The sequence below is a fragment of the Aquila chrysaetos genome, chromosome 3, assembly GCF_900496995.4.
Source record: "Aquila chrysaetos chrysaetos chromosome 3, bAquChr1.4, whole genome shotgun sequence".
Taxonomy (NCBI): domain Eukaryota; kingdom Metazoa; phylum Chordata; class Aves; order Accipitriformes; family Accipitridae; genus Aquila; species Aquila chrysaetos.
Genome location: NC_044006.1, coordinates 33,404,509 through 33,427,387, shown reverse-complemented (window position 1 = coordinate 33,427,387; position 22,879 = coordinate 33,404,509). Strand labels below are relative to the sequence as shown.

The 22,879-nt window shown below is 36.2% G+C and overlaps 1 protein-coding gene across 1 annotated transcript in view; it reads left to right on the top strand.

Moving 5' to 3' along the window:
• STT3B (STT3 oligosaccharyltransferase complex catalytic subunit B) overlaps positions 1-22,879 on the top strand; it is a 53,447-nt gene that overhangs the window by 23,934 nt on the left and 6,634 nt on the right. The window contains exons 3-12 of the mRNA XM_030007561.2: positions 528-815; positions 2,529-2,594; positions 6,188-6,287; positions 10,888-10,986; positions 12,505-12,651; positions 15,336-15,384; positions 16,989-17,143; positions 18,913-19,124; positions 19,978-20,165; positions 20,675-20,846. Coding sequence (XP_029863421.1) covers positions 528-815; positions 2,529-2,594; positions 6,188-6,287; positions 10,888-10,986; positions 12,505-12,651; positions 15,336-15,384; positions 16,989-17,143; positions 18,913-19,124; positions 19,978-20,165; positions 20,675-20,846 — 1,476 coding nt within the window. The remainder of the gene's footprint in view (positions 1-527; positions 816-2,528; positions 2,595-6,187; positions 6,288-10,887; positions 10,987-12,504; positions 12,652-15,335; positions 15,385-16,988; positions 17,144-18,912; positions 19,125-19,977; positions 20,166-20,674; positions 20,847-22,879) is intronic.

The window sequence follows — 22,879 nt, the reverse complement described above, 5'->3', positions numbered from 1 at the left end:
GATGCACACTTTCTTTCTCCATGGGTAACAAGAAGTGAAAGAATGGCATGGTATATTTTGGAGGAAAATGGATAGGGCTGGGAAATGTTGCTGAGTTTCTTCTTGTTGTCTTACAGTTTTGGGGTTTTGTTTTTTTCTTAAAGCTGTTAGCTGGCTTGAAATTCTCTTGCAAAGTTTAGCTTCTGCTTCCATACCTGAACAACAAATTCTTCTCATTATATGATAAATGTCAGGCAAGATAGAATATTATCTGTATGCTGCTTATTCATTTACAAAATGGATTATATGTAATTGTTAGCATTGGGTAAAATTTGAAGTACCTCTGGTATTCAGCAGTGTCGTCAAAACATGATTAAAGTAGTATTAAAATAATTCCATTAGCTTTACCTGCTCACTGCTCATATCAGCTTAAAAAAATGACTGTTTCATTGCAAATTATATGCAAATAAGCCTACCTAAACCTACCATGATCATTTTTTGCAATAACCTAGTGGGTTGGTTTTGTTTTGTTTTTTCTCTCCTTTTAGGTATACCCAGGACTGATGGTGACAGCAGGCCTTATACATTGGATTTTAAATATGCTTAACGTGACAGTCCACATAAGAGATGTATGTGTGTTCCTAGCACCGGTTTTTAGCGGCCTTACAGCTATTTCTACTTTCCTGCTCACCAGAGAACTGTGGAACCAGGGAGCAGGGCTTTTAGCTGCCTGTTTTATTGCCATAGTTCCAGGTTACATATCGCGATCAGTAGCAGGATCATTTGACAATGAAGGCATAGCTATTTTTGCACTGCAGTTCACATACTATTTATGGGTAAGTAATTGCCGAGTCTTCTGCTTTGGAAAGGTTTTTTGTTTCCTCCTCCAACCAAATGACTGATTTTTCTTAGAATCCATTGAATTCTTATCTTCCTCCCTCTCATCCCTCTTCCCCTTGGCTCTTGATCAGGCAAGTACTGAGAAGTCATGTGATCTGAACAACTCCGTAATCATGCTCTTTAGTTTGCTATGTAAAAGTACTGTTCAGCTGAAGTATGTGTGTCCTGTAGTAGGAGTAGTAATCATAATGATGGTAAGTCTATAAATGTAAAGCAAACAGAAGGGTTGTTTCTGTTTTTCCGTTTGGAGGTATTAGTATTATGTGAGCATCAAACTTTTAGCCTCCTTATTTAGCTGGTGAAAACCAGTAGACTCTGAATATAAAGTGCTTTGAATTGTCTTCTGGAGAAGCTTTCAACTGTATGGAGGGTCTGAGCTTTGGCTTGAGCACCCAAATTAAATACTCAAAGATGTTCAGAGCCAGATATTAATATTGCTTGCATGCTTAAAAAAAAATAGCCTGACGTCTTTTAATTAGCCTACTTGCTAGTGCACTTGTCTGTCACTCCTTAATCTGTATGTAGCATTGCGTCTGTAATGCAGTTTTGCATGAAGGAGTTTAGGCAAGCTGGAGTTTTTCTAGACTGTTGCATCCATTTTGGAAATATCACAAATAGCATAACAATATTGTTAATTCAGCCTAGACACTGTATGGTACTGTCCCTTGTGCGTTCCTTGAATGCATGTATTTTTCATTTTGAGTGTCTCCATGTATGTACATGGTCATTACAGCTTTTCTCACGATTTTATCAAGAGTTCCACTTTTCATAAGTAGATGCATACTAACAAGTTTTTTAGCTTTAGAATATTTCAAACTTAGGATATTGTTGGTAGGAGTATAATGGAAGGGAATTCGGATGTTTCATGACTGAGTGGCTGGTGTTACTTAAATGCAGTTTTTTAAAATCTGGACTTAGACTAAACTGCAGCTGTAAAGGTATACTGTGATAATAATAGAATCAACCTATGTTGTTACTTTATAACAACTGAGACATAGTAGTTATCTGTTATTATGGAACTCGTATTTAACTAAACTGCATAGTGCAATAATGTTTGCATAAACTCTTGTAGAATTATGTATGAATCAAATATATTTTATAGATAACTTTCTAGCTTTAATGTTGGTTTTTCTTTCCTATTTTCCCACACCACAATCACCACCATCAGTTTTAGACAAAATCATACTACTGGGCCAGTTTATGGATCACGCTAAACTTTAGTAGTATCTGGATGTTGTCATTAACCTTAAGTGAGTTTTTCAAAATTACAGAATAGCTCTATTATCTGTAATTGCAGAGTTGCGTCTGATGCCAGCCAAAGTGAGCCATGGATAGTCTACACTTCGAATTATGAAGTGGTCTAATGTCTCACAGAAAGTAGCACAGAGGTGTTGCCACTACTTTTCTACCTCAGATCATGAAGCAGAGTTGGATTACATCCTGCCTCTGCTTTAACTAGAGAGATAGGTATAAGCTGTTTTGTGTGTAAATGAATTGAGCTTCTGGTTTGGTTTTATGGACATCAGTTCAGAAGCGTACAAATATAACTTGATACGTGCTAAAGAAGTTCTCTTGACAGTTGTTTTGGAATGAAATTTTGGAATATTGTCCAGTGTTTGTTATTCATAAATACTTGGTTATTTTTTAAGGTGAAGTCTGTGAAAACTGGGTCAGTCTTTTGGACAATCTGCTGCTGTCTATCCTACTTTTACATGGTAAGCCTTTTACATATATATAATAGCTAAACTATTTGAGTAGGGCTTACATAATCCATATGTTGATGAAGAACAGAAGAAGGAGATTTTAATCTTTGTTAGAGCCATAATATAAAATTGTTGCTTCGTATTACAAATATATGAGTAAAAAAACATACTTTAAATTTCAAAATATTTATGATTTAAATGCAGTGAAAACAATTTTTGGAAAACTCTTTAATTATAATAACTTTTACTTATAAATTGATCCTATGCTGTGAAGAGGTACTCTGATTCAGTGGGATTTTTGTTTTGGTGCAGGTGAATTGAGGTGGAATTTTGCTATTCGTGTGTGTGTCATTATTACTAAAATGCAATAATAGTATTTAAAATTTATGGACAAATTTACACTTATATCACTCTGAAAGCTATTTCTTTGGGTATAATTATGCCATAAAGTAAAGCTTACCACCAGAACTGCTGAATGAATTCAGTGTCATATTAAACGATCATAAAGTCCCTTTTCATTCTTGATCTATGAAAATGGAGGCTATTGCAGAGATGTTCCTAGAGGGCTAACAGAGGGTAAAAAGAGTAGTAAAATTGAGGAGATAAAACTAATAGCAAAATGGAGGGAATTGGTTCCCCCCCCTCCTCCATCTTCTGAAACCTTAGACTTGAAGAATTTTCCTGTATGAATCAGTCAAGAGTCCTTTCTTCCCCTGACTGATAAACTTTTTTTTTTTTTTTTTTTTTTTTGTGGCTATATGAAAAATAAGTTAGCCTCAAAATAGCCAGTGGTGGGATAGTCAGGCTAATTGCTTGGTGTTGGTTAAGATTGAGGTCTCATATATTACTTTTCCACAGTCAGGTAACTAGGCTTGCAAGAAAAAGGAACTTCTGAGCTGTTTTGCATGCCTTAAATTAAGTTACAGGGTTGATTCAGAGGTTATCTGGATGCTGCCTAGATTTCCTCTAGCTTTAATGTTCATTGGGTTTTCTGAGATTTTTGGTGTTAATATAGTAAATAATATCCCTGTATATGTTGCCAAAGAGGATAGCTATCTCCTGTTAAGAGTACATATATTTCCTCCCCTATTTCTCCTCCTTTTTGCCAAGTCAATAAATAAACAACCACTTTATACACAGCATTGCTGTTTATATAGCATTGCAGTGAAGAGATCCTGTAGGCTTGGTACACACTTATGTGGAGTGCAAAATCAGGCAAGTAAGTTTTTTTAGTTGTTATATCTATATACCATAGTCTTTTTTTATATTGTGCCAATTTATTGGCAAGATCCTCTGAAAGTGCTCTTCATAAATATGCAGATAACAAATACAATACTTTCACAGTTTTACTGCTGAAAAATTGCACAATAACAAGTTCTTCCCATCTTAGTCTGATTAGTGTGTTGGTCTGTGGGATTATATGGGAGGGAGGGAATGTGATCTAGAGTGTGCATGGTGACAGAACGTACGGAATCAATGTCATCATCATGACATTCAATCCTTGAATGTAAATTAATTTTTTTTCTTTTATTTTTCTTTCAAGTGCTGTCAGCTAGTGAAAGGTTAAGATTTGTCCATAGCTTAACCTCAGTGATTAGATGACAGAATTTTATTGCTTACAGAGTGTACCAACTTTGTCCCTGGTGGTGGCTTTCTATATATTCTGTTTCACTTTGGGAAACAGTTTTGTTAAGATGCCCTTCTAGATGTTTTGCTTAGGTAAATTTTTAGGACAAAGCATAATTGTACTTAATTATAATAATATAATTCATTATATAGTATTTATTTGTTTTTCTGTGATGGAATTAGTTACGTTTTCAGTGCAAGTTGAAAATTAAATCAAATCACAATTTTGAGGTGGTAAGAGTCAGTCCTTGCGTGGGGAGTTTGGGGAACAGTTCCTTGAAAGAGGAATGGATATTGCATGGACTGACCAAAATCTTTCTTTAACTAAATCTGCTTAAAATATATACCTCACTCACTGTGGTAGTTTGACTCGTAGCATTGCATTGCATTGCATTCCACAAGGAGAAGTGTTTTTTCCTTGCAATTATATTTCTAGCATTTGTTTGACTTCAGCAACTTCTGCTTTGGATAGCTTTTAATGACAAAGACGTGAAATAAAACAAAGCTTTACATTGAAGCAATCCCTGTGGGAGTGATAGCATGTTTCCACTCTTTTTGCCAATCTATGAGGATGCTTCAGTTTTGTTTGTAAACTTCCAAAGTGCATCTTCAGTTCAGTACAATCTTCAGTGCTTAGATTTGGTTTAATATTTTGATAATTAGAGTTGCAGGTCTCTGGTCCATGCAAGCTGTCAGCTACCTGCTTCATTCAAACCTTTCCCTGAATATGACAGTGTCCTAATTGCACATTTGTTCTTATTCTGTTCTGTCTTACCTGTCTTCATATAGTATTTTCTCCCATTAAATAAACTTGCCTCTGTAAACCATGATACTTCATGCTAGTAATTTGGCAATAGGATCATGATAATCTGAAATGAGTTTCTAGAAAACTTAGAATATTTCTAGTCTACTTGTTTCACATTGTTTGAATCAGTTACCCCAAATTTTGCAATGCCAGGGTTTGTAGTATTAGTATCAAAAACAAGTAGTACTTGGCCTCGTCCTTATTTTAGAATCTGTTCTATAGAACATAGTCATTTGGGTTTCTTTTTGGATTCTAGGGCTTTAAAAATATCTACATGATTCTAAGCCCTAAAGTACAGTTAAAGTGAAAACCACGTTAGCTACTGCATTCTAAAAATGAAGATCTAGGTTAGGCATGGTATACGGGAGAAGTCTAGACTGTAATTTGACAAGAGGACATGTGTGAAAATACAGATTGTCTAGCCAACATTAGCCCTTCTAAATATGTTACAAATTTAGATAACACATTGTAATGATAGCTCATTAAATCTTTATCCAAACCAGCAATCAGTCATAGAACTGAAACACTACAATGTTATCAATATAAGTACATCATACCAGTACTGTTACTACAGGTTTGCAATATCCATGGTATAGTACAGCATTCCACAGTGCTCAGCCCTGCTTCCCTGTGCATCTACCTTCCTTTTGTTTCTTTCCTTACACTGTAACCTGCATTGGCTGCTCTGCTCCAGGAGTTTTGCTCCTGAAGGTGTACCTTGTTCCCTTTCTCCTCTGCCTGGAGATACTGTTCCCTGTCCCCAGCAAAAAGTGCAGAGCATGGCGCTAAATTTGTATGCTAAAGGAAAATTTTGGATCCTACATGGGAGTCATACCGCTGCCTTGTGCTGCAGCCTTCACCATGGGGAAAAGCCCCCATTCTTGCTTGCCAGAGTGACCAGATTAGTTTGGGAGAAGGAGGAGATACAGGAAGGATAGCCCTGAAAATCCACCAGGCCATTTCAAGTGTCTTGTGGGGGTTTTGTTGGTTTCTTTTCTTTTTTGATAATAAATATTGAGAAAAGATTCTGGTGGTTTTACTAGTAGTTCTGACTGCTTGTCTAGATGGGGGTTGTGTTTTCTTGTTAGACCATCAGGATGTATAAATCCAGCATTGGCTATCCTAAAAATCTGCAGATATTTTCAGATCTAATCTCCTGTTCTACTTCTCATAGGTCTCTGCATGGGGTGGTTATGTTTTCATCATCAACCTTATTCCACTGCATGTGTTTGTTCTGTTGCTGATGCAGAGATACAGCAGGAGAGTCTACATTGGTAAGTTTTGTTCATTGAACAGTCATTCTCAAATGCTTAATCATGAGATAGGAAATTAATTATACTGATGTGTTTTGTATTAAGTGGGAATTAAGTAATTGCATATCAGGTTGCATTTTATTAATTTGATTACTGATTATAGTCAGTTATTCTCTACAACATGGAAATAAGGAGTTAAAACATACTCACACTTCCAAAATTTCATATATGTAGCTGCTAATTAATTTTCTCCTTTGTACTGCACTGAAGAAAAAAATTTGATAGTTTGATATTTATAGAATCCTTTTAATATATTTTATATATATATTATGTGTGTGTCTGTAATAATGTTTCATACTTTTTTTTCTAGTATGTTAAACAATTGCTATTTTAAAAAAGTTGTGCGGCAGAAATTGTGCAAACATATAATACATTGTGACATATATGAGAAAAGACATAGGGCATTTTAAGCAGCCATGTATGTTGTATATAAATTAGACTAAAATGTAGTGTAAGAGTCTGTCCGCTCCACGTGAATCCTTAAGATTTTATTGGGTTAATGGGTCAGCCTTCCTTCCAGTTTCAGGAATGTATGAATAGTGATCTTAGGATACTAACTTTTTAATTGATTTGCCTGACATTTAAATACTCTGTAAACTGTTCTTATAGAAACTTTACCAGTTAAATCAGTTGGCCATGGTGTAGGTGTGTGAATGAAATAAGTAATAAGCAATTCGGGTATTCAAAGGTTTGCAAGTTAGCTAGAACATTTTTGACTCCCTGATGTGAAATCTTTACAATAGATAGTTCGAGAACATAATATGAGTTGAAGTGTAATACCACAGGATATTTCATATTTGTAAATATATTTTTGTTACCCTTTTTAATAGTTTTATCTTTGTATTTTTAATTATTTTAATGCCTTTTTGTGGTGCCTGCTAGAGAAATTACTATATTTACGTACATATTTGAACCTTTATATACTATAATAATTACTCAATTTAATCAAGTTCAGTGTTGTATTTTTGTTACCAAAACTATAAATATTGGTTTCATGCTGCTTTGTTAATCTATTTATGTAATTAAGAAACAGAAATTCTTTTAAAAAAAGGAAAAAAAAAGCTCTAACCCATCTTTAATTTTTAATGTTAGTATTACTTAACTTTGTCATTAACTACTTCTTCATAACTTAAGGGGGAAGTAATTTATCTTGTTTTGCTTTTAAAATTGTTTTATTGAATATTTTTGTTTTCCAATTTCTATGAGTTAGTCAAGAGAAAATTAAATCTACTAATTATAAAATCCTGAAGCAGTGTGGTAACCAGAAACAATAAAGAATAAGTATTCTTGCTTTTTCAGCTTTCAATGAACTGGTGTTTGAACTCATCTGGGGAAAATAGTGCTGCAGGTTCATATGAATTAAAGGTTTTGGCAGACGTTTGTTTTGCAAATAGCTACAGTGTTTTGAGATGTTATTGCCCTTCAGCTGTGAGGGAGATGTACTTCAGCAGAATTGTCAGAATGAAAATGTGATTGCTGCTCTGCTGTTTCATTGCAACTGCTGGCTTAATTTAAGCTTTCATGGGAAGCCTTACACACAGAGAAGTCTGTACGTCTCACAATAGTATATGATTTCTAGGTTTGTTTAACAAGATGTTTTTGTAAAACAGGTAAGAATGCTCAAGCACTTCTGAGAGGAAATTGAAGTGTGCTTCACTTCCAAACTATTCAGATAGGGAGAAGAGTTTACAAAAGGTCATTGAAATAGGGAGAATAAAGATATTTTTGGAGTTTCTGTGATATGCAATAGCTAGTGTGCCTGCAGCAGTCTCATAATTCTCAAAAAACTACCAATGTGCAGGTAAAACTTCTGTAAACTATTGTCAGCTGACAGTAGCTAGTAAAATCTGCATCCATTTTACTATTACCAAGAATTTGGGGGTTTTTAATCTCTAGACCAGTTGCTGCATTTTATTTTAAACTAGCACGAGCCTAACTTTTGTAACAGATGAATGTTTAATCTAACATAATAACATAAATGTAGATGACAGTATTTGGCAGCACCAAGTTTTTAAAAATCGTGATGGTTTCCTGGTATAAATTTTTCATCTGGGTGTTCATACACCAAAGAAAAGGTTAATGGGACATGATCTGATATGCCTGGCAGTGTAACTCAGAATCATTTAATGAGTAAAAATTTCCAGAATATGAACTTTTTGCCAATTTTAAAATACTTTATGACTTGCAGGCAGATGAATTTATCAGCCAGATAGCTTCTGACCCACTTGGCAACAATGATGGTCATGCTATCTACATTTGAAAGCTTAAGCTGTGCTTTTTTGTTTTTTGTTCTTTCATTCAGATCTTATTAGCTTAATAATGAAGAACAAGTGCTTACAATTTCAGTGTATTAGCAGCACTTGTATAGGTAAATAATCTCTTTATTCAGATACAGGAACCATTGATACTATTTTCTATTATTGTACTTGTAGTTTCTCTTGTTTATCATATTTAGAAAAAAATAAATGGGTTTACGTTTGGAAAGGTACCAATATAGATATGTCATCCTTGCACACTTAAGAGACTTGGTAGTTTTCACTTCAATTTGATTTTTTTTTTTCCTGTACAATTTTTTAAAGTTCTGTATACTTTTCAGAATATTTAATAACAAAACACTTAAGGATCTTCCAGAATTTAAAACTTCATTTCAATAATTTCTTGATCTATGTATTGGATTTTATCATTTGAATAGTGAGCAGGCATATATTTGTATCAACTACTTCAGTATTCTAAAACTTCAGATGATGAGTGTTTATTTCTGGTGATTATAATCCACTAATTGAAAGTATGTGGTCAAGTATTTGATCGTACTTTCTGGAGAAGTTTTTCAGTAGGTTCTTCCTGGGTTCATGCAGTATACAGCAACTAAAAATGTTTGCAAAATGAGTTTATCCTCAATAGGTCAGAATGTTGGGTTTTTTCCTTGACCTAATCAAAGTTATAACCATCAGAGTAGCTTGCAGGAATCAAAATTAACTTCTTGTTTTTGCAAAGACTGTGCAGACAGTAGAATGTAAAGGAACATGGAAAGTTTGCGATGATATATCACCTTGATGTATCTAAGTGCCTAGAAAAATTGTGTTGCTGTGTAAATTGCCAGGTTTTTCTCAATCCAAGGCAGACGTATGTGATAGCTGTTTGGAAGGATCAGGAGTAAGGGATGCGGGGGGAAGGGAATGGAAGTGGGCATGGAAAGTGTAACAGTTGCAGGACTAGGCTTAAAAATGATGATTTACAATGGTCTAACAAATGTGAAATGTAGTGATTTATGCCAATCATTGAACTTCCACAGGATGGCAGTGTTGTAACACTTTCATGGTACAGTAAATGATTTATGCTGTAGTGAATTCTTAAAAAATTGAGCGTCCTTCTCCAAAAATGTATTTCAGTGACATAAGAGGGCATAGATCAGTAGGTAGGCCAAGTGGTGCAATACAGATGCTTGAAAGAATACACCAGAGAAGACAGCAAGTGGTTGGTTGGAAGTATCATCACAGTTACTTCCATGACTTTTAGAAAGCAGACAGTACCCTGGGAACAGAACCCCCCAGTGAGACCACACAGGTGCTAAGGGAACAATACCACTGGTAAATGATGCACTCCCCAAACTTTTTCTCATGGAGGTTAGCAAAGGATTGTATGAGAACAGGGATCTCTTCATAAGATCGAGGCTGTAACAAAGACAGTGGTTTATGATTTGTAAGAGTGTTTAAAAATCTGGGAGGTGGATTATTGTTGTTTGCCACTGAAGGAACAAAACTTCATTTGGCCTTTAAGTTGGTTGGTTGCTTTAAATGTAATCAGACTCACGGCTATTCAGAGTTGGTACTTCTCTCTTCCCCTCCCCTCTCTTCTTCACCCTGGAATACTGAGGACCAAAACGCTGTCAAAATAAAGTATATGAATCTTGGTGCATACATAATATTCATGTTATTAATACTAATATTAATATTAATTGTGTTCTTGGCCTCTACTTTCTGGGGGTTATGAGTCCCCATGGTTGATATAGAGCCATTAATACATATGCTTAATATTAATTTTTAATTCTATTGCTTTTCAGTTTCCTGGCATGCCTCTGCTCTTGTGTTAAAAAAAGAACAAACGTACCTCTTTGGATTTTCTAAATAGGTAGTGGACTCTTAAGTGTTTTGCTTCTTTGAGGTCTGGTCCCTTCAGTTTCTCCTCATATAGAAAGCTTCTTTTGTCACTTGCTATCTGAGAGGTCTTCCCCCATCCATGGCCTGAGCAAACTATTTCCAAGCTAGAACATCTTAGGTACGTAGTTTATTACCCTAGGAGGAGAAAAAACAGTACAATTAGGAACAACAATACTTTGCTACTTTCTCTAAATCTGGATGCAGTAGGCAGGCAGGTTTATTCTAGTCAAAGGAGGAAAAAGTCATTAGGATGGCTGAAATACTTGGAATGATACGGTTCTGTTTCAGTGTCACTGAAGTTGGGGGGAGGATGGACTCTATTATAGAACCAATGCTTTTAGAAATATGTATGTTCATTTTCTTCCCATCTTTCTCTTCCTCCCCTCTCCCTCTTTTTTTCCTAGCATATAGCACTTTCTACATTGTGGGGTTAATATTATCGATGCAGATACCTTTTGTGGGATTTCAGCCAATTAGAACAAGCGAACACATGGCAGCTGCAGGTAAGAAAATTAAATGTCTGCTTCCAAACAGCCTGCTTAGCACAAGAAAACCTCAAACCCTTGCGGCTTTGTTTCCTTGCATTAGAAAGAGCACATACTAACAAACCAAATTGTTAAAGAAAAAGAGGTACAATTTTGTGTCTGTAGGGAAGTTTTCTTTCCAATTGACACATTATCATCCTTTGTGTGAGCTAATGGAGGTAAAATGCCTCCATAACACTGCATCAGTTACGCACTCTGACAAGCACTTATTTTACACATTGATAATCTCTACTGTTCTGCGATATAATGTTGCCTTCAAGCACTGTACAATTGAAACATTCCTTATTGGTAAACATAGTTTTTACTGAGCAATTTGGTTTTGGAGTTGATCGTTTTCTGTAATTTTTCAAAGTGGCTTAAATACAAATGACTTAAATTACTAATCAGGAGGCTGATTTTTAAATAACTGATTTCAATCTTGTTTGATTCTTTTTATTTCTTTAAAGTAAGTTGATTTTTCAATAGTTAAGTCAGACATGTTGATTTCTTGACAGCAATAACCTCTACTAAGACTGATAGGTTTATGTTTAACTGCATACACTGTTTGTGTGATATAGTTTAGTATGTTAGATTGCTTAGATTTTTTTATTATGTGTAGTGACTTATCAAAATGTATTTTGGACAGCAATTGGAATATCATTAAAATTTACTAGAAAAATACTTTTAAAAATGGAGATTTTTTTCAGCAATCTGAATATAATGGAAAGAGTAAAGATTTATCAAACCATATTTTGCATCTGAAGTATTTTACATTTATTTAGTGAATAGAGTTTGTGTCTTTCTCTAGGAGTTCAGAACTAGTGAATTTCAACATTGTGCACCATACATTTGAGTTCTGTTTTCTTCTTCTGCCAGCTACCAGTGAATTCGCACTTTTGAATGGACTAATCATTGGATTGTATCCAAGTTCTGGTTTTATGTTGAACTCTGAACAGCCTTTTTGAGGGTGTGGGGTGCTTACTCAGTGAATTCTGGTGTTGCAACACTAGTTTTATATGGGTTTTTTTCTCTTTCATTAAATCCTTGTTTTTTTAGTAACTTAATTTCCATATATTTCTATATTAGCCTTGTTTGTGTGCTGCCTGGGGTCTGTGTCTTAATTTTTCACCAGGTCTAGGTATGTTAACCTGTGTTTTTGCTATTATCCGTACAATCTAGTTTTCAGGTGATTCTCTCCCTTACCCCAGTTTAATTTGGGAGCAAAGAGGCAGTGGGTATTGGAGCTCTTGATATAATAAGCAAAGTATGTTTTGGACAGTATTTTCTCTCATTGCAAGTTTCTGTCATTGCAAGAAAGTATCATCCCTGTTAAGTATTAAAGGCTATTTGTCAGAAAGTGATTATATACTAGTTGTTAGGTGTAAGGATGTACCTTACATTTATTTTTCTAATTCATATATAGCCAAAGTATGCCAATTGCTTTAACAGCTGTTACTGCTTCTGAGCATTTAAACAAAAACTTTCCTCTTTCTTTAGGTGTTTTTGCACTGCTGCAGGCATATGCGTTTTTGCAATATCTGAGAGACAGATTAACAAAGCAAGAATTTCAGACATTGTTCTTCTTGGGTGTCTCACTAGCTGCTGGTATTGTATTCCTGAGTGTCATCTATTTGACATACACAGGTAAATAAATGTGAAACTAGTACCTTTGGAGCAGGTAAACCAGATGATCAACATTTGATTTAGTCTAAAGTTATTGTTGGCAATGCCACAGCAAACCAGTGCCCATGTGTTGGAATTCATTGTGCTTTCTGGGCTGCAGAATAAAACTACTTTATAGCATCATTCCAATATTTCAGGTTTATCCACAATCCACATAATGATGTAAGAAGTCAGACTGGGTGAGGAGCATAACGATAGCCAAAGCGTGTTAGGAAGATATGTTTAGCTGATCCGTTCTGAATAGCATTGATAGGTCAAGGTCAGATTGCTTACTTTCTGAAATACTTGAATCTGATTTCTGTATGACTGGAATTAATCTGAAGTTCTACTTTACTTCTGTGGTTCAGCTTCTAGTCTTCAAGGCAGTTCTACCCAATCTCACAAGAACAAGCTTGTCTGCTTGGTTGCTATCCCCAGATGCCTCACTGCCATCTTCTCATTCCATGATATACTTCCTTGGTGATCTAATACCATACTTCCTTCCCCGATGAAGAAAAAGCAGTCTTATTTTCCTAGCTAAATGTATGTTACCCATGCAAAAATTGACTTCTGCTTGGTTTAAATTGCATGATCTTAATATTATACCTCAAATACAGTTCTGTTTTGTCAGAGTTTTATTTCGGGGAAAAAACACTTTCCTGAGACATAACTTTTTTTATTTTAACTGACTTCTTTCTTGTACTTCTTTTTAACAATGTTTCTGGCGTAAATTTTTTTGTATCAATTGTTTAACATTTTGGACTGTTTAATAATAGCAGTTTTATTTTTGTTAATTATGATACTATTATTTAAGAAAAATACTTAGCATCTCTATTTGTTTGAAAGTTTTCTAAAACTTGATGGTTTATGATTTGCTTTTCAGTATGTATGAGCAGGTCCTACTAATACTTAGCAAAAATTTTCAGACTGGCCTATCAAAACAAAATTCGGCTGCTAATATCAGTGTGCAGCAAAATACATCTTCTGTTACAGTTCTTAGGAAGTGTTGATTTAAACTTCTGAAATTCACTGATCAGTATCACTGCTTCACCAGATGGAACAAACCTCGTTCCCTCAGCTTCTGGTATGCTGCGCAATCTGGGCTCCTGACCATCTCACAGCACTCTGATCCCTCTCTATTTTCTTAATAATCCTCATGCAGAAGGGTGCCCACATCTGGACCCTGTATCCCAGGTGCAACATCTGGAAGAAAGGGTTTGAGGTTCTGGATTGAAGTCCTGCCTGCCATAAGGCATGTCAGCAACTCTTTTCAATTTAGCATGGTTCAGTGTTTTGGCCTCTGGGATATTTTTGCTTTTTACTAGTCACCAGCTGGAGCCCAATCCACTGAGTACTACTTTGAGCTTGTCAGGACAGCCAATACTCAACCCAACAAACAGTCTGTTTGTCCAGCCCTTTCTTCTTCAGCTTATAAATGAGAAGTAAGGAAAATGGTTCAAAGCATTTAATAGTGTATTTCAGGAGGCTGTGCTCTGTGATCTTTTCAAGAACTCGGGTTACTGGCCTATAGTTGCCTGCATATTCCTTCTTGCCTTTCCTAGAGGTGTAGCATTAGCCAATTTCCAGGCACCAGGGGCCTCCCTTACCACCCTGATGAAGATGGTGGGTAGTTATCATATTGGCCAACTCTTTCAGCACCCTCAGGTGAGGCCATCTGATCTCATGTTTTGGATACATCCAGAGAACACCATAACCGGTAGTTCCCCATCTGCTGGCAGCTCCTTCTTCTTGTGCATGCAGTGGTTTGGGAGCAAGCTTTGCTTCCAAAGACTGAAGGAAAAAATGTGTCTTGTCATAGAACATTAACCACAATATTTAAATGTCTAAACTAGGTAGGAAACTAAAACCTTTAGTCAGATTGTACTAATTTTAAATACCAGATAAAGGGAAGACTTGCTGTCTCATGCATGAAGACTTGAGTAATAAATAAAAGGATTTAATTTTCTCTTATTTCAGCTTGTCTGTATCTGTCTTTGGAGAGAGCTGAAACAGTTGCAAGGAAAGTGGAAATAAAATTTAAGAAGAATCTTACTAATAACTTTTAATAACAATTTTTCTCTCATCTGAAAATGATACTGTTCCTTTTTATCTTATGATATTCAAGTATCTAAAGGCTTTGTTTAAAAAAAAAATATATATATATAAAGCTGCTCAGCATGTCTAGTAACAGCTTTTATATTCCATGCTACATGTAGATCCATCAGTAGAGAAACAATAGGAAACCAGTGTTTCATTGAGTGTTAGTGTTTTGGCTATAGATCGCTCCCAGTTTCCTGCTCAGGCATTTCAGAAAAATTAAATACTTTCTCATCAATTATGTTTTCTTTTTCTTATACTTCTTTACAGAGTCTCTAGCTGTCATATTCTTTGAGAAATATTTTATATTATTGCATTGCTTTGACTTTTGGAGGTGTGCGTGTCTTTATAGTCGATGAGTACAATGTGATCCTGTAAGCGTGTTCTTCTAAAACTAGCTTCATGGTTGGTAGACTTTATAGCCTGCCTAATGCAGTAGGTCTGGTTCACATATATTACAAGTTCAATGAAATTTCTTTGGCTTTGTGCTATAATTTGAGGGAGTAGAAAAATTATTGCCTTTAAATATCTAGGCAGCAAAAGGTTTTTTTCCCCCTTCTCTTTTTCAGGTTATATTGCTCCTTGGAGTGGCAGATTTTATTCATTGTGGGACACTGGGTAAGTAAGGATAAAGGATACGAGGATTTAGATATCAATAGCATTCTATTGAAAACTTAAATCTTTTGCTCTCCTCATCCTCAAATCCATTTAGTATTTCAGTCAAGGATAATATAGTGGGTTTTAATCAGTTATGTAAAGAGAGCATCTGTAGTAACTGTTTCATGATATTTGCAACCATTTCACTAATTTGTCTATTAAATTTCTTGCTTCTTTGGAAGTCTTTGAATATGTAATAGTAATTTTTAAATGTGTCCTCAAGTGTTGGTACAGCTTGTGGTTATTTTATGCTGAGAAGCACTACAATTTCATATAGAAAAACATACTAAGAGCCTTAAACTTACATTATTTTCATTGCGCAACATTGCACAAAGTAACAAAGATGTTGCACATATGATCTTGCATGTTGCCTGTTTATTATGTTCATACATCTGTTTTTGTATACAGATGTTTACTCTGAACAATTCTGGTTTATTTGTGTGTGTTTTCACAGGTAAAAACCCGTGTTAGTTAATCTTTTGGTTTAGTTAACCTTTAAAAATCCAGTGTTGGATTCTTTAGCCAGCCAGGAGAATAAGAATGAAACTGAAGATATTTTTCTAAGATAAATGTATTTAAGGTGAAATTGAATTGGTGGATTTTTTTTGAAGATTAAAAGGAGGGATAGGAGAACTTCAAACCTTTGCAGTTCAGGTTTTTTCAGGCACCAAAGTCCAACTCATACAGGATTCTGCACCAACTCTGTAATAAATGCAGATGTCAGTAGAGAAGCCTCAGATTTGTCTGAAGAACATACAGGTGTTGTTCTTTGCCTATAGATGAAGTGGTATATATACACACAAAGCATTAAACTTTTGAGGGCTTGTCTACATTAGAAAATCATGTTGTGTTAAAAGACACAATCCAGTTTTTAATGAGAACTAGATCTCAGTGAAGAAAAGGACATATGTTTGATACCTCACCATTCAGTCATATAGCATCTCAGATAAGGTCCGTATGTATAGCTGTCTTTAATATAGAACACAGTTTTGTCCTTGTCTGCACTGAGTGTTTGACGTTGTTTAGTTGACATATATTTCCGAGTGTAGACAAGGCCTGATTTTTTCAGCATCTAAAAGAACATGGGGACACCAGTGACTGGTCTGGTATTTAATACTGTAACTTTCTGTACTGAGAAAATGAAGGTATTCTGTGTAGAGGAGAGTTTTCAAAATACAGTGTTGAAAACCTAGGAGACTTACTGGCATGGATGATTATCTCTTCAAAATGTAGTGGTGGGGCTTCCATAGCTGGGTGTTTTCATTTTGGTGAATATGGCTTCATAATAAAACAAAACATCCGTAATTTTCATTCCTTTAATTAGTATGGCAATAATCCTTTATATTGGTGTTTTAAATAACTCTATACACCAAGTACTTCCTAAATACAGTAAGACCTGGGGACTGTTTTGGTATAGAAGTTTCATCAGATTTCTGCTGAATGGATGACTTGCCATTTTAAATTGAAATGCTTCCTTTGAAATGAATTTCAGACTTCCTAATGTTTACAAGTTTTAATAATTTTATCTTTTCAAAATAATTTGAACTGAATTTTTTTTAAAAAAGGTATGCGAAAATTCACATCCCGATCATTGCCTCTGTGTCTGAGCATCAGCCTACAACATGGGTTTCCTTCTTTTTTGATCTCCATATTCTCGTGTGTACTTTCCCAGCAGGGCTGTGGTTCTGTATCAAAAACATCAATGATGAAAGAGTCTTTGGTAAGAGAAAATATTTAAAAATTGTTTTGAAAAACCTTGCCTTCAACTTGGTTCTATTTTGGTTTTGTTTGCTCAAAGCTGGTATATGGCTTGTTCTAAAAAAGGTTTAAAAGCGATGTGTTTAAAGATGATTATTAAAAGTTGCCTGCACCCAGCAGTATTTAAAACCATTTATAAAAATGCAGAGATAGGTGAAATGGTGATGGAGTGTCATCCCAAGAGGTGGTATTAAAATATTTGTCGGTATGGTTCTGTTCTGTGGCTGGAGTTGCATGCTCTGCCACATGCTGTTCTTGCAAACCACGCATTGGGGTGCAGTCCCACAGTACAGTTCAGCCAGATGAACAGCTCAGAAGGTCCCTACCCTACACAGTCTGCAAGGCAACCGACCCTTCCCTGGGTGTCTGGCACTCATCCCATCACAGATGATGATTCAAAATGCCTTTTCTTTCCAGATTTTCTGCTGTTTGGTGAACTGAATCACTTGCTGTGGAACAAATGCTAGATAAGACACAAGCCTAAGCGGAGGTGTGGGGTCTCCCTGTGTCAGAGACAACAAATTGTTTATTTGTACGAAGCTGTGCTGTGAAAGCAGACTTCTAAGATTATGAATGAGGCTTGTAGGGATGTAATATGAAGTTGTAGCCCATATGGAGCAGTGAAGATCACTCGGGTCTTGGGCTTTTACAGGGATAGGAAGCTCCAGACTAATATAGCTGCCTCTTAGGATTACCTAAGAGCTGTGTGGGCAGTGGGAACATTTACTGTGTTAAATCCAGCGACTCTGGGGTATTCTGTGCTCTGTGGCTCACAATGAGTCCTTGTCCGGTGCTGGGCAATTCGCTTTCAGCCTCCTACTGCTGCATCATCTATTTAAGTTGGTGTAGAGACCTATGAGTGAGAATGGAGAGCCATACTACTTCGCTACAGAGTAGAAAATATTTATGTAATGTAATCTCATAAATCAGTGTCCCTTCGTGATTTCCGTGGCAAATCTTTCATAGAAGTGTATTGTTAAACTGCAACAGACAAGGAATAAACACTATTACTTAAAGAATAGATGTTCCTAACCAGTGTATACAGGATTGTTTGAGGTTTTTGTTCCTTCTCAGAAAAGTTTTCTGAATATTCCTTGCTATTCTGAAAATCTTGGTTTGGTTTTTTGCTTTTTGGGGGGGGGACAATTGGGTGGCAGGGGAGCGTTGGGGAGTGGAGATAATACTGTTCAGGAAAACTTGCTTCAGAATAGGGCTCACAATATCATATCATTTGTATGGAATTATAATGTAGACAAGCCCCCAATTTGTCCACAGATATCTCTAACTTAAATTAAAATTTGGTATTTACATGAAATTCTAACACTTCCTTTTGCTTTTTCAGTTTCAGTAACTTGTTTGGTCTAGGGCTGTTTGACCTTTTTAATCAAATGAAGCTACCTATTATTCCAGTAGTATTTTTGGTGTGTGATATTAGATTTCACTAATAATGTATCTTCTGACACATTATTAATGAATATGAAAATGGGGTTGTGTTATTGTTAACAGTTGCCAAGATAAACTTCGGGAAGGGTTTGAGGCTTAAAAGGGATAAATGTTAATTGAACTGTATCTCTGTAAATTAAAAAGCAATGAAATACAATGCATACTCAAGTCTTTATACACACAGATGCTCAACCCACTTCCAGAAGTAGTTTTATGGAGAGCATGTATGTGTGCAGTCAGAGTGAGTGTTATTTTCTAAATGTCATCAGTAGATTTGTTTCTTTGCAGTTGCTCTGTATGCAATCAGCGCCGTTTACTTTGCTGGTGTGATGGTTCGGCTGATGCTCACTTTGACTCCAGTGGTCTGTATGCTGTCTGCAATTGCTTTCTCCAATGTCTTTGAGCGTTATTTGGGTGATGATATGAAGAGGGAAAATCCACCAATAGAGGACAGCAGTGATGAGGATGACAAAAGGAACCCTGGCAATCTGTATGATAAGGTGAGTAGAGGGAGCAAAAGATACAAGTCAGAAAACAGCTTATTTTTACTTTTTTTTTTTTTTTTGTCAGAATATTTTAAATGCCACCAGAGGTGTGAATCACTAGCATTGAAATTTAGAACCAGTATTGATGTTCTCCAATAAGGTGTAACTGATGTCCTGCAAAAAAAAAAAAATCAGTGTCAGTGTAGAAGTGGTTCCTTCTAGCTTGATTGGTGATGAGCCTTTAACCTAAAGAAGTGTACAGTGCTGACCCAGCTTTCTGTAGAAGCGATGGCAGACAGTTGCTTGCTCTTCTTAACTAGTTATAGCAGTTCTGTTTCGCTGAATGTTTCCCTCTCGTATTTCCTCTAAGACATGGTGAAATTTAAGAATAATATATTTTATGAAAAAGTATTTCTATTCATAAACTTGCATACTCTCTTCATCATGAAGAAAATGCTGTTAGGTACTAATTTTTTTTATCTCATAGGTTTTGTTATACTGACCCTGACAATGCATGAGCCTTGGGTTTCCCCCTTTTTCTCACAGTAAATACGTGTGCCTTTCTTTTTTCTACCCTGCCTTATACAAGGGCATCATCGTACTGTGCCAAACCAAGGAAGTCATGCATTCACCCTCATGTAATAGCCTCTTTCAGAAGAAAAAAACTTTCAAGGAATCATCCATTTTTTTATAAGTTGCTGGATTGTCAAAACATTCTTGTGCATACTTAGTTAATTTATGCCACACTTGGTCTAGCTTTATAGTATCCGATAGCATTTATAGGGTGCATGTGGTGAAGAAAAAGGCATGGGTTCCGTTGTCAAGGGTGATAGAAGTTGCCATAACAGATATATTTGTGTTTGTTTAGGCAGGCAAAGTGAGAAAACATGTATCTGAACAGGAAAAAACAGAAGAAGGACTGGGTCCCAATATCAAAAACATTGTTACTATGCTGATGCTGATGTTGTTGATGATGTTTGCTGTTCACTGTACCTGGGTAACTAGCAATGCATACTCCAGCCCCAGCGTTGTTCTCGCTTCCTATAACCATGATGGGTAAGTAAGGTCTACAGGCCTTAAAATAATTAAAGGGCAAAAGCCTTTCTACTTCCTTTGCACTAGCAATTTGCTTTACTTTCTTTTAATTACTTCTTATTATATTAAGGCAGAATTGTCACCTGAATAAAAAATCCTTAATATACTCTAATTTTCAAAAAGATACAACATTTTCTGAAATAGTTAATGTAAATGCATAAAAATAATCCTATCTAAAGCCAATAAAGATGATGGTTAAAAAAAAAAGAAAGCTTTTGAGTCAATTGGGAAAACTTGTTTAGGAATAGATATTCAACTGGAAAGGCATTTAGTCGCATCTTCAAAAGCAGTTCAGCTTCTGGCTGTTCAGCTGTCAGTGGGTTCAAACTTATGACTGCTGGTGACTGAATCCCTCAAAGGGAGCTGAAAGCATAAGAAAACTGTTATTTGTGAGCCCAGATTTATCATGGTGCAGTTAATTTCTTGCTAGTATTTCTTCCAATGTGAATAAAATGAACTCTGTTTTCCAGCACTCGGAATATTCTAGATGACTTCAGAGAAGCCTACTACTGGCTGAGACAAAACACAGATGAGCACGCCAGAGTGATGTCATGGTGGGATTATGGTTATCAGATAGCAGGAATGGCTAACCGGACAACCTTGGTTGATAACAATACTTGGAACAACAGCCACATAGCCCTGGTAAGGGTGGCAGTTTCCTATGGAGCAGAAACACCAAAATGTTTATGTTGCAGTCAAGTATGAAATTGTAAATGTCTGTTGATAGTATGATACTAAGGAAAAATTCCATAGAGTGGGAAACACAGAGGTGGAAAGAACATATTCTTTGCGTTTATTAGAACGCAAGTATCAAGAGTTTGGGGGCTGGAAGGGATCAATTTTGCTTTTGGAGTTTCCGATTTGTTTACTTGGAGCTTCCAAAACTTCACTTGCACTTCAGTGTCTCTTCTTTGTGGGAGGATAGACAAAATCTAATGTAACCATTCCCCTTGTGATTAGTGCTATGACAGCCTACTTGGTACCACTACTTTACTGGCACTATACAAATAGGGATCATTTCAGTTCAGCAGTGTCTTTGCTGACTGGATTTTTGAATGGCACGTGAAAACTGATCACGTGAAACAAGAAGTTCTCAGGCATCGTGGAAATTAGAGAAAGTTTATGAATAGCAATGGAAGTGTTGCAGATTTGATGCAATTCTGTTTTCTCAAATTTGCAGTTAGACAAAACATCTGTACATTTAATTCCTTTCACTTCTGAAGAGTAAGTTTAAGCTTTGTGCATGTGCTTAAAAGCAGGGTGTTAGCATTGCCTGTGGTTACAGGGGCAGCACCCTGGGCAACTTAAAACTTTTTTCAGAAACAAATGAATGCTCTGTATTGTACCTGGGTTGCAGTCTTTCCAGGTGCTGTATAATGACTACTCATCACTCAGTGATGACATCAGTCATCACTCAGCAGCTGTTTCTTCCCAGAAGACCTATGTCATGCTACATGGGGAGAATGGGGGAAGGGCTTGAGGAATGTATTAGGATAGTTTCTTGCCTTCTGTCAGTAGCTAGTACAGCAGTTGGACCAGATCTGCAGAAAAGCAGTGTTCAAAATCAACAAAATCAAGCTGTACTTTGAGCCTGCAAAGTCCTGAAAAACTGTGTGATGGGGAGGGAGGGATCACATGTACGTGCTTTTGTCAGAGGTGGAGAACTCACGTCAGCTGAAAGCAAGCTTGGGAAATTGTATTGTTGGTGTTAATATCAGTCAACAAGCCTTCCCATATACTCTAAGGCACTTTTCTCTTCTTTTGGTTGTCGACCTGACAGTGTTAGTGTGTTTTCATGGACATTCAACTCTGATAGCTTTATGTGCCTCCCTCTTCTACAAGAGGTAGATGTGCAGATACTGCATCTAAACCAACAGATCCCTGCAGGACAAGGTGCATCATGTGAATAGAGAGACTGTGGAAGTCATCTGTATTGCACAAGCACAGTAACCATACACATTACAGCAATTAGCAATTATGCTTTTTAATAAAGATTCTCTGTAGTATGACTGCTGGTGCTGTCAGGTTCCATTTCAGAATGAATACTCCATAAAGGGGGACCCAAGCAATAAATGTGTGTTGCAGCAAATACCTGAACTTGTGCTCTAAATGAGGCATGCCCTGGAGGCATGTCCAGATGACTTCCTCCTGCACAGAAATGGAAATCTGCCAAATAACTTCACATCAATTAGGATAATGGCCACGAAGCTGAGGTTCTCTGTCTCTTTGACAGATTGCAGCCTAAGCTTAGCGTTTTCAAATTACGTTCGTAACTGAGTCCTATCAATTTGGATGCAATATTATTTATATTGTAGTTACTCCCTTTTACTACAGCGATGCATTATTATGCCTTAAGTACAAGAGCTTCAATAGCAAACAAAACTACTGAACTGAATGCCAGTTACTGACCTAAGTGAATTCTTTAAGTGTAGGAGGTGACCAGTATGGAAGAGGTTCTGGATACAGCTTTAAAGACTTTTTCAAGACCAAAACTATATTACGCTTTTAACTCAAGGATATCTCTATTCTCACATTTTTTCTGCATAAATTTACTGGGAATTCAATGCTGAGGGTGCCTGTATGCTACTGAATACAATGCAGCATGGCTGTGAAGGACATGTTCTTTGGTCTGTGAAGGACAGAGCTCAAGGAAAAAAAAACACAAGCAATTACTA